Source organism: Jatropha curcas, chromosome 5, assembly GCF_041381405.1.
Source record: "Jatropha curcas cultivar XTBG-Jc1 chromosome 5, XTBG_Jcur_1.0, whole genome shotgun sequence".
Lineage (NCBI taxonomy): Eukaryota > Viridiplantae > Streptophyta > Magnoliopsida > Malpighiales > Euphorbiaceae > Jatropha > Jatropha curcas.
The window spans coordinates 2,575,910-2,588,804 of record NC_143155.1 but is presented as its reverse complement, the minus strand read 5'-3'; the positions used below and the strand labels follow the sequence as shown (position 1 = coordinate 2,588,804).

The 12,895-nt window shown below is 30.8% G+C and overlaps 2 protein-coding genes across 2 annotated transcripts; one reads left to right on the top strand and one right to left on the bottom strand.

Annotated features, from left to right (window-relative positions):
* The first annotated feature begins 6,859 nt into the window (after window positions 1-6,859).
* Window positions 6,860-8,489, top strand: LOC105637204 (molybdopterin biosynthesis MoaE family protein). Its single transcript, XM_012220624.4, has 2 exons — window positions 6,860-7,034; window positions 7,539-8,489. Exon 2 carries the CDS (start codon window positions 7,698-7,700, stop codon window positions 8,295-8,297), a length of 600 nt encoding a protein of 199 aa, XP_012076014.1. The 5' UTR covers window positions 6,860-7,034; window positions 7,539-7,697; the 3' UTR covers window positions 8,298-8,489.
* Window positions 8,490-8,638: 149 nt separating this feature from the next.
* Window positions 8,639-11,618, bottom strand: LOC105637203 (G2/mitotic-specific cyclin S13-7). Its single transcript, XM_012220623.4, has 8 exons — window positions 11,325-11,618; window positions 10,500-10,600; window positions 10,205-10,411; window positions 9,996-10,121; window positions 9,670-9,918; window positions 9,419-9,583; window positions 9,129-9,310; window positions 8,639-9,034 (listed from the first exon to the last, which is right to left on the bottom strand). The coding sequence occupies exons 1-8, from the start codon at window positions 11,362-11,364 to the stop codon at window positions 8,890-8,892; spliced, it is 1,215 nt and encodes a 404-aa protein (XP_012076013.1). The 5' UTR covers window positions 11,365-11,618; the 3' UTR covers window positions 8,639-8,889.
* Window positions 11,619-12,895: the final 1,277 nt, after the last annotated feature.

Sequence of the window (12,895 nt, the reverse complement as noted above, 5' to 3'; positions counted from 1 at the left end):
ACAACTGAAAGAAGGACCAAATAAAATATATTATTACGACGAATAAGCATAATAATTAAATATATTTAAGGTTTGACTGGTTCATAAAACCAAATAAAATAAAATAACTTCATGGACACTGTAGAAAGTATTTAAACGTGCAACCATTACACACCAAATTATATGCAATAATATAAAAAGAATATTAAGGATTACCTTTCAAACTTAAACAAATTAAAATATATCAATCCTAACTTTGATTGTCACAAATTATAAATTATCCTCTCTTTAAGGGATTTGATCAAGAGAGCCATGGAATAAAATTCAAAATAATAGAACAAAATCATGCAGATAACGTGTTATAAAATAATAGATAAATAGGGAGAGGAATAAAGAGAGAAATACGCGAGTGTCATTATTATTAATGAGAATTCATATATATATATATATATATATATATATATATATATATATATATATGTACATAAGTGGAATCCTAATAGAGTCTACAGAAATTAAAAAGATAGAGTTCACAAGAATTAAGAATACAGACTTCTAACCTACATAAGATATCCACTAATTTCATAACATATATGTATTTATTTATAAAAGCGTCATTTTTGTAACACTTGTAAATTTGCAAAACATGCAGTATAACTTTAATCTGTTTAACATGAGAAATACATGAATTTCATATCAATTTTAAAATGTTCAAATTAATATATATTTATGAACTCAAAATCATTGGTCAAGGTAAAGAGAATATAATATACTTTATATAATTTTTCTTTATTTCATATTTAAATTAATTTTTTTAATAAATTATATAGCCCAATCTCAACTATATTCTTGAATGTTTATAAATACAATGAAGAATCAGCAACTAAATTAACCCAAAATATTAAACTCGATCTTTTTAATTATTTTTAAATAAGTGAGAGGGGATAAATTGACCCAAAACCGTAAATTCAAACTTCTTAATCATTTTAAATCAGTTTAGGGTTTAAATTGATTGAAAAGGTTAAATCAAACCTTTTTTATCCTACTAAACAAGTTCACGTGCTAAATTGATTTTTATTCCTTTTCTTTTTAGCACGCAGAGGTGATTGCCTTTTTGGTTAGTTTGTAGTTTTTCTTTTGAAAATGGTGTTTAATTTAACTTGTAAGTTAGTGAATTTTATTTTTAAGTAGAAATTCATAAGTAGATTTTTTATTTTTTTTTTTTTTTTTTTTTTTGGAAGAAGGAAGAGATAGATTTCATTAATGAGTAATATCTAAAACAAGAAGAGCTTAAGGAAGTTGAAACCAAATATGAAAATCAGCATGTGAATAATTTGGCTTACAATACCAGCGTTTTATTTGGATTACAATTTTTTATTTATTAAATAAATATTTTTTTATCAAATAAAAGATTATATTATTTCATTAATATTTAAAAGGAGTAATCACCTTATAGTTTTTAGATTTTGCTCAATTGTACTAATACAGACTTCAATTTTTTTAATTATACTATTTAGTCTGTATATTGTAAGATTCAACTGTTGGCTCCCGTTGAGTGATTTTAAATGATTGACAGTGCCTCTAAAAGTAATTGTTGTGTTGTTATCCTTAATAACTTTGTGAAATTTACATTAGTAAGGACCTCAATTTTCAAATTTTTAAAATGTCGATTTTTTTTTTTTTTTTTTGAGAAAAATCAAATTACAAATTTTATTAAGAGAAAACTGTATAAGGATATGGGATACGAATCAATATGTTTTTATATTTTGATATAGGAAGTTTAATAATAAACTACGTATACAAAGAATAAAAGAACACAATCTTGATTTGTGTCATAGGCGATCTCTTGCTCCACTTGGTGGCTATTCATGATCATTATTCGACTCTATAGTCTTTCCACAAGTACGATATAATTACCTTCAAATTTCTTCCTTCTATTGAAGAGAAGATTTGCACTTTTTCCTGCATAACTATCCAAATAACTAAAGACCCTAAACAAAATCACCATAATTATGATAATAATAATTCAGAACTAGATTTCAGAATAAAATCTCAAGATATAAGCAACAATAAATCTCAATATTTGAGCAACAATAACTCAGATATATATACAGATCTGATGATTATTCGCAGAAAAAAAGAACAAAGGAAAAAGGTGACCACCGGTGAGCCGCCCGTGGAAAAAAGAAAAAACAGTTTTTAGGATTTTAAGTTTTTGGAGAAAGAGAGAGCAGCACACTAAATAAGAAGTCTTAAATAAAAGAAAAAAATCCAAAATTTGTTTTTAAAAAAAGGGAAAAATAGAATGCTAAATCGTAGAGTGCCACATCAATATTTTTAATATATATTTTACTAGATAGATTGTAGAGTGGATTTGCTCTTCAGATGTATGTATATATGAGCTTCCCTCAATAATTTCCTAACACATGTTGATTTTGTGTACAAAAGAAATTGCAGTCACATACCATATGTTCCAATATATTTTGCTAAAAAATTGGTCATAAAAAATTATTTTATTAATCGTCCTTGTCACTCATTCATTTATATATATATAATCATAAAGAAGTTGAATTTACATAGATAATATTTTAATGATAGAATATTTTAATTTGTGTTACCTTTCTTTATCTCTATGTGGACCCATAACTATATTTAATCACAAGTGATGAGGTTTATTGATTTATGAATTAAGTAATAACTGCAAACATGATTATCATAGGTTGCATTTAGTGATATTTGACATTTCATTACAGTTCTTAAAACCGAACACGATTCATCAATTCAATGGATCTAATAAAAAACAATCACAATTCGAATTAAAAACAAAACATATTAACATGAAAAACATGGTTATCATATCTTACATTTGGTGATATTCGAAACCTAATCATGATTTTTAAAATCGAACGGGATTGATCAATTCAATGGATTTAATCCAAAACCGATCATAATTCTAGTTCAAGTTAGTTATTTTCAAAGTTAGCCAAACTCGGTCGTTGATTAAATAAATTGACTGGATTTTCCTGTGACCAGGTAAATTTGGCTGATTTAACCAGTTTAATATTTGTAATATATTGTCTCTCCATATATATCTATCATTGAAATATTTTATTTAAGTCCAAGTTTTTATGATTATATATATATATATATATATATATATATATATATATATAATCATAAAAACTTGGACTTAAATAAAATATTTCAATGATAGATATATATGGAGAGACTCTTTAATGAGTCACCTTTCTTTGAGTGTCTATACATGCATGTATCAATATTTTCGACCCTAGCTCCTTTGTTTTCACCCTTTTGTGTTTTTTCCGTTTAAAATGTGATTCCCTTATCCATTAAAATATTTACAAGTGATAAGCTTTCTCGATTTATATAATCATACAGATATATCAATCTTCGACAGATTAAGTAATAACTGTAAATTTAATGAAATAAAAAATAAAAAATGATTATCATACATTGCATTATATAAAAATTAAAAAAAAAATTTATTTAAACTGAACAACTGAATCAAATCATTAGCTCCCGTGCTTCTCCTCAGACATAACGAGGAATATTTGAGTTATGTGGACCATTAAATGAACATGGCCCGAATATCTCGTGGTTACCAAAAAAACTGAATTAAACCATTAATTTTATTAAAGTTAATTTACTTTGTATTTTTAGTTTATCATTATTTATTTGTGTCTGATGATTGAAAAGTAAATATATAGTATTCTGAATTTTTGTTTTTAAAACTTTGGTACATAAAAATAGACAAAAAAAAATAGTTTACATTTATGAGTACAATAGTATTTTTGTACTATAATATGTTAATTTTTCAATTGTAATATTCAGAATTATGCATTTTTTAGAGAATCAATAAAAATTAAATTTGTTAACTATTTAAAGGTCCTTATTAGAATTAAGAAATAATATATACGAATAATTTATTAACTCATAGTGGTAGATGGCCTATCTTTTCTGTTAAATAGGTCTAGAAAACAATTTAATTTTTGTAAATTAAAGAAAATGCCCTTGGGTAGGTCCATTATCTTTTCACTTTTGACCAGCAATAGTAGAAGAAAGCATAATAATGACTTTCATTTGCATTGTAAAAACAGTTAAGGTTTTAAGCCGAATGGGATAACTGAGTACCAATCAGCATTTGCGGGATTAATCACTATAATTTAAGTTATGGGTTTGATTCTGTGCAACGCAAACTCTCTCCGGGCTAATTACTCCTTTTGCCTCCAAAAGCGAGTGAGGACTAGTTAAACTTGTAGACCGTTAAAACGGATACGAGACTTAATACCTCATATTAAAAAGAAAACAGTTAAGGTTTTTTAAAAGTTATTTAAATATTTCGTACCAAGTATCAAAGTTTATCAACTATAGAAATAAATGCGCTATATAAACTCCTAATTATTGGATTCATTAACGGCTAAAATTAAAAAAATCATACAGAAAAATAGAGATTGTATGAACATTTTACAGAGAAAAGAGATTGATTGTATGACATCCCAGTTTTAGGGCACAACATCTTAGGCGAATCCCACATCGGCTACGCACAAGGTGGAAGTCCTATACATAAAGGGTGGCAATCTTGAACTGGTGTGACGCGTTTTGGGCTGGCAGAGCGGAGGTTTCCCTGGCCCAGAAACAAAACCGTGAGGGTTCAGGCCAGGTTTGGCACCCAAAGCGGACAATATCACACTAGGGCTTACAGATTGAATTAAAAATACTATTTTTAAAAGGATTGCAATTGTGACAGAAACACTAAGAGTACTTTGAAAAGAAAATATAATGAACTGAAAAGAAATTGAAATTGAAATTGCTTAAAGTTTTGTTGTAGTTGAACTAATTTAGTTTGATTGATTGCTTATTTGGAGTTGATTTTTTGGATTCATTTTCTGTATTTAAACTTGGCTTTTATAGAGAATCAGGCGCTTATCCATTCATAGAATTTATAGATCTAAATATTTTATATTAAAATAAAATTACTGAAGTAATTCTTGTATAGATCAATTATACTTTTAATTATTAAATTTAATAAATTGCAAAACTCAAATAAATTCTATAACAAAACGATTATTCTAACTTAATAAAATTATTAACAATAATAAATAAAATAGTATGAAATAAATATATAGGTTTGTTTTCTATTAAATTATATTACTAAAATATTATTTTACTGAATAAATCAAAAGAAATATTTTACTTAACAAAATCTTTATCAATTTCAGCCTATTTTAATATCTTTATCCATTTTACTTTAATTTTAACTTTTCATAGCAATAGCACTTTCAATTGCAAATTAAGGATGAAAATTATAAGTAATAAATTTTTCCACGGACCCGCTCCGACCACAGGTTAATTAAACTTAACAAAATCAACTCTCTCTGTCACTCAAAACATACCGTTTTTCACTTTTGCCGAAGATATATTCCTTCGTTAGGCTTTATTTATTTCTGTAAAATAACTTATATAAAAATATGTTTTAAAATTTTTTATTATTTGAAGCATTTTGAAAAAATAAGTCAGTGAAAAATATTTTTCTAGTAAAAAAAAATGGGAAGTCAATTTCCTTAAAAAAAAAAAGTCATTGTTAAGAAAAATGACTTCCCATTTTTAAGAAAGTAATAATTTTTCAGCCATTGACAAACTTATTATAACTTTATAATTCTATATTTTTTAATTTATTATTCATCAGTTACCATTCACCACTAACCACCGGTAGAGGCTACCACCACGGCTCACCTGTGACTTTCATAATTTTTTTTTTTTGCATGCTTCTCGTATTTAAAAATAAAAATATTAAAATATAACATTTCAATTATTATTAATATTTTTATGGTCTTATGAATTAAAATTTTTAATATGTTTAACTAATTTTTAATATTACAATCAAATAATGGAAAATAAATTATTTAAAAAAATATTTTCCAAAAGTTAAGTTATTTTCTGAACACAAATAGAAAACATATTATCCTTAAGTTATTCTGATTTTATGGGTGATTCATGATTTCTCTCTCCCTCAATGCTGCCTATTTTTTAGAGAATGAAGAGAAAGTGGAGTGACAAGGGCAATTTAGTCTATGTATAATAAAATGAATTTAATTGCTCTAGCAATAACAAAACTTGCTATGTCATTAGCGCTTAAATAAATTGTATTGAATAAATTAAAATTAAAACATTAATGTGGTGTTAGGCAAATTACACCACCGTTGTGCGAAACCTGATCCGATCCAATCCGACTGAAAATATAAAGATATAATGGATCTTTCGATTTGAGTCAAATCAGGTAATTTGAGGAATATATATTCGGTTCGGATGGATCAGTTAAATATCTTATTTAACTTGACTCGACCTAGGTAATGAAGATATCAATTTTTTTTTTTTCCTCACGTACGTGACTCACATTCAGTTTAGCCTCTCCTTTCTTTCTTTTTCTGCTCGTAAAATTATGATTTTTGTGATTAGTATGGTTTGATTGTATTATGATTTTTTTTTATGAATATTTGATATTGATTATAGTTTAATTATTGTTTTATGATTTTTTGATTATGGATGTTTGAGATTATTTTTTAAAAATTTTTTTCAATTGCGTAGAATCCAAAAAGTATTATCCGGTCCATCCCATAAAAATTTGATTGTAACAGCCATATAAAATAGTATTCGGCTCATAATTAAAATAAAAAATATTTAATTAAAAATTAGATTAAATAGGCCCCAGATAACTTTATCCGGTTATTCGCATGTACCCGAATTTTTAAAAGGATCGATTTGGTGCAGCCATCCCATACTTCAGGTGTCGGGTATTTCAGATCGGGTTATGCCCCGACCCGCCCGTTGCTCACCGTACAATTTAATCCTTCTTCAATGATGAAATCGGGACATGAGGACGTGGACTCTTTTACTGCACTGACTTTCGCGAACTCGCTACTTTCACCGTCTACTGACGTTTAACACTGCCGCAGTGCCTTCCGTCTGTAGTGGCGGAGCTACTACAACAAACTACTTGAGGGTTCCTCTACACTTCCTCCACTTCCACCACTGAGGTTTGATCCTTCTCTATCATTTTCTCTGTTTTTTTTGTTCTCTTTTAATATATGAACTAGAAAGAGACCCATCTATTGTTTTTCTGCCCAAAACCCTAACCTAACATAAGAACTCATAATTTTTGCATTTGTATTTCATTCTATTCTATTTTCACAGTAATTATTTATTTATTTGCTAACTATATGAATCTGAGAGAAAAATTCCCCCAACTTTCTTATCAATTTTTATTTTTTATTGTTCAATTTGTTAATTCTATTTTGATCTGTTGCTTTAACTGCATTTAAAAGCCTACAATTCTTCACTCTGCAATAAATTAACTTGCCTCATAAATTTGATGAGCATGATCTTTCATTCTGCAAAATCTTAATCTGGGTTTCAAGTTGGTCAACCCCTAAACTGCCTCCTCTGGGTTTCAAAAGCCAAAAGGGTATTTGATAGTGATATTTTTACCAACTTTTATATCGTTAAGTCACAGAATAATGCATTATATTTCTATTTGACAGATTTTCTTCATGTCTGTAATGCAAAATTGTGGAGTGTGGACCAGTTAGCCTCATCCTTCCTTTCTATTGGTCCCTGAGATTTCTATGCCAATCGACAGGGTTGCACCAGACGATTTAAACATTGAAAGTTCAAGATAGTTTGAAAGGTTCTGAAAAAATATGGGGAGTGAAGATAGAACTCTAGTTGAAATATTAGAAGAGAATAACCCTATTGATCTTGCCAAATACATAAATTATGTCAGTGCTCCACAGGCTGGCGGCATAGCAACATTTGCAGGCACGACGCGTGATACCTTTGAAGGGAAAATAGTTGTGGAGCTAAGATATGAAGCATATGTACCAATGGCGATCCGTGAGATCAAATCCATTTGTTCCTCTGCTAGATTATCCTGGAATATCCACTCTATTGCAGTTGCTCACCGTCTAGGCTCAGTTCCAGTTGGAGAAACTAGTGTCTTTGTTGCAGTATCAGCTGTTCATCGCGCTGATGCTTTGGATGCTTGTAAGTTTGTTATTGATGACTTAAAAGCATCTGTTCCAATATGGAAGAAAGAGGTTTATTCAAATGGAGAGATTTGGAAGGAAAATTCAGAGTTTATGGAGAGGAGGCAAGAGATGGGAAAGACAGTTCAGGGTTTCTGCAGGAAAAAAGTAGAGGTCAACAACACACATGGTGCAAAGGGCTGCTGTGGAGGGAAGGTCAAACTGAATGAAGAAGTTACAAAGGTTACAGAGGATGGAGAGATTCAAGAAACATGAATAAGAGAGAAAAAAAAAAATGTAGAGAATGTGTTTCCAGCAAATAAAAAGACAATGAGAACCTGTTTGTTTTGTACCAGTAGACAATAAAATTTTGCACTTGAAGGTGTATACTTATGTACCACTATTAATAAACTTGATGCTAAGACGTTACTTTGCCAGTTTAAGTAAATTTAATTATTCCGATTGTTATCTGTTCTTATTGTGGTAAAAAAACAAGCTTCGATTAATTTAATCAGCTGGCAAAGCCGCTAAACTTTTCCAAGTAAAAAAAAATAAAGGAACAACAACAAACATTAAATTAAAAAACTACAGCAGAACATTAACAAGGTTAGAAAGAATTGAGGTAAAAATGATCAACGGGTTAACTATATATATGGGAAAATCAACTTCAAAGCAAACGATAGCATTTCTCACACAGCTTCACAACTCCTCTACCAAAAGGAGTAAAAGGATTAACAAGAATAACTACAGATCATAACAGAAGCATGATCTTTCTCCTTCGAACACAATCACATGGCCATGAAAGTTTCTAAGGTTACACCCACTGGCATATGGGAAAATTAGGCCATAAAAAGTTCTTCTAAATTCTTCAGGATGCATTTGCCAAGAGGTTTTTGGCTGGGCTAGAAAGGGCAACAGCTCCACGTTCTGCACTTGAAAACTTCTTATGCACAGCTTTAAGCTTGCTTTCAGCAACTGCAGAATGAAATTTAACCAGAAGCTTGGCGCAATCCCTGCCATATTCGAAGAATGAACATTATTACTTCGTCTGATAAAACATTGAATTTCAAGTTTGTGCATCAGAAGTGAAATGCAAAAAAAATTTACATTATCATATCTTCAGTATATCCTGTGTGATGCTTTAAAGTTTCAGTCCAAAATGGGCTCTTATCAAGAGTACAACGAGCGGCATACACAGCTGATGCAGCGATCAATGAGGGGCAGTACATGATAACCACTGGATACTGCATAAGACCAAGTTCAGCCAAGAAAAACACCATATTCTCCATCTACAGCAAGAGAAATATTAATCAGTTAATATAGGACAAGTCCAACTGACAAGGAATAAAGACTTTATAGTACCAAACTGTAGAAGGTTAAAGTTATATTACTAGTACCTCCTTATCTGATGGGATGATTGAGGCTTTGATATATCTAACAAGGAAGACATATGGTGTAGGAACAGTTAGATACCATTCCAACTTTCCCAAGATAGCTTTCTCCATTGCTAGAACCTGTTCTCTGATATAAGCATTATCTGATATGCAAATGAAGTCATTAACCTGCAAATTTCAGAAACAAGAAATTATGCAAAGGCATACATGCAATGAATCAATTCAAGGTAGTAACAGGACATGACAAAGAATACCTCTGGTGCCCATATCTCTTCGTACTTGCAAGCAATGAGCATTGCACCTATACCAACTAATTGCAGTTCTCTCCTAGACACAACCTTCACCGCTAGAAATCGATCAATTATATTTATTGTCAGATAAAGAGTTTCTGGCATGAGTTCAAATTTGCGATGAACTTCAATTAACCAATCCACAAGAATTGATCTCATCCTTGCATTGATGTCTGGCTGTACATGCATATAGTCATGCACTCTACCATCAGCCTGCAAAAAGAATCAACCCATCAATTTAATGTGTAAAATTGGGAAGTAAGAAAACGGGTCATGAAAAATATCAGTACTTCTGTGAGCTTGTAGAACTTATAGATGTCATCAACATATTCAACCGCGGCTAACTCATTCTCCAAATCAGCAGCATCTATGTTCAAAAGTGAATCTTCTGGCTTTTTGGTAAGTCCACAAGCAGCCTGAGTTTTATCAAAGTCATGTTGGACCACCAAATCACAAAACCAAAAGCGAAAAGAATTTAAGGAAAAGGAAAGATATTCACCTTGCTCCTAGCAGTCAGGATTGCTGTGAGGGTTTTGACATTCTTCCTTGAAGGCTCTTCTTTTGATACTACTAATCTTCCGCCGCCAGCATGTTTATTGTTCTCACTTTCATCATCAGAGCTTATCACAATCACTGTCTCAGGTATATGATTCTCAACTACCTCTTTTTTAGCTGCTTTTTTTGCCATAGGACCTCTTCCTGGTTTCTACAAATTGACAGATATCAACAAATTCAGTAGCAGTGATTCAAAATGTAGCAAACTGGATAAGAAAATTTAGTTATCATTGCTCTACCTTGCCTTGCAGAGCACCATCATTGACCAAATTGCCAATGTCTTGAAGCACTCTTCTATTCCTTCTATCTGCTACTACAACATTCCTCTGCTTCACTTCTCCTGAAGAGCAAAAATAACATGGATCAAAGAAAACTTTTGCAAGATAAATTCTCAGCAAATAATTGATTTGGAAATTTTCATAAAGTTCTTTAGTAAGGTCAAATCTGATAAAAAATTATTTAAGGCAGGTAAAGAAGCATTAATCTTGAAGAAAGGGAAACAGGAAAATGAAAATAAACTGTCCTTTATCATAAAAAGAATCAACGTCAATCCCACTTGTCGATTTTGCAGAACATTTCAAAAGAAATCAGAGAAAGAACTTATTATACAAATGATCGGAAAACCTCATAAAATAAAATAAAAAAAACCAAAAGATTATTGTCCAACACGACTGTTATCCAAGAATAAGAACTTGACCAGTTTCATGACTACAAAAGAAGAACACCAAGAAAAAAAATCACGAAAAGTTTAAATTGTTGAGACCAAGACCTAACCTCTACATCAGCCCAATTATTTTTCTGTAAAAAGTTGATTAATTTATTATAATAGAATGATAACAATACAATAAATAATAAAAAAACCCAGCTTGGTTTTGCAATAAATCCTGAAGAAATCATAATCGGGACCAAAATCCAAGAAGAAATAATAAGCGGGTCCAAAACCCACAAACTATCATGCAAAATCACATAACAAATTGCTCTTAGTTAAATGAAGAAGGGGAAAGAACAAATTAAGAGAACCCACAAAGAATAAAAGAAATCAAAATGCAAGAATTCATGGTTACCTCTTAGCTGCTGATGAGGAACAACAGCTTTTGACGCCATTTCTTCAGATTCTTCTTCTTCGATTAGTTCTTGATTTTTGCCAAATACTCTTGCAAATAGTGACAAAAGCAACTCTTGGAGAAGACTACTGCGTGTCTCTCCTTCTCCTGCGTTTGCAGTCGCCACCCTCTCTCTGTTTCTCTCTCTACGAAATCCCCCTTTCTCTCTCTGCAAATTCTTTGTTTCTTTCTCTGTTTCTTGCACTGTTGCTTTCTGACACAAGTTATTTAGAGACTGAGAGTCTGGGAAGGGAAGAGAGGCTTAAATTCCTTTCCTTTTGAAGGGACGCGAGCCTCCTCCAACGGTCTTATTTTTTTTGTTGGGTATCTGCCGTTGGATTTTTTACGATCTAACGGTTCACAATCGCCATTTCTGATTTTGCAAACGCTCAAGAGTATAGTTCAAGTTTTGGATTTTTCTAGCCGTTAGTGGTACGGGGATTTCGGTTGGGCCGGTTCGGGTTGCATAATTGGCTAGAGCTATGTTGACCATGGGCTGCCTTAAAAGCCCGTGTTGGTTCTTCTCAGCCCATATAGATTTTTCAATATCTAAAATATATATGCACTTATCAATAGATTATATCATAATATATAGTGATTTATATTTATAATTATGAATAATAATAATAATTTAATTTAGCCTATATAATAGTTTACCGTGAGAGAAAATCTCTTCACTCACCTATTATTTCTCATAAAACCTCTATAATAAATTACTTGATATCTACTTTAGCTTATTCTATAAATAATAACTATGTGAGATCATGGTCTTGGCTCAGCTTATGAATTCTAAAATTTCCAAGAACATAAATAATCTGTTCTCCATAATCAAATTCAAATTACCTAAATCTCCGATAATACTTTTAGAATCATTAAATTGATATGGTGAGTATAGAACACGATCCCAATTTTTTTTAGAATTGATATGTAATATCCTAGTGAGTTGAGTTGAGTCATTTCATAGAGGTAAGTTGAGTTGGGTTGAATCAAACCTTGTTGGGGTAGAATGAGAGTATAAGTGGACTTATGTGAATGTAAAGTTTGGACTTGTTTGCATCAAAACATACAGCTTGGGTATGAAGTTGTAGCCTTTGTACACTTGAGGTACCAATTAGATATGTTACACAGCCAACTCACTTCTTCTAGAGACTACCCGTTCTTATCAGTTCACTTTCCTATTTTCATGGTTATCATTCTCTTCTTACTTGTCCCGCCCTTTTCCTTTCACTTTTCAACGTAGTTAAGCATTAAGTCAACTCCAAGTAAGTAGAATTGCTTGAAGTTTTATGTTATTCACTCTTTAATTCTGTTATATTGGAGATGAATTATGAGAATTCTTGTGTATAGGAGAAGAAAGTTCAAAAGTAGCAGAAAAGAGAAGCTAAAACAGAGTCCCAGCTTTTTGAAAACAAGGTGTGATATCTCTTTATATTTACCATTTTCTTTGCATGAGAAATTGTGTGGAGTGTTGCTCATGAGATCATATGTTGCTTATTGTGGAGTGAGAGGATTGAAAATGATGTGAAAACAGG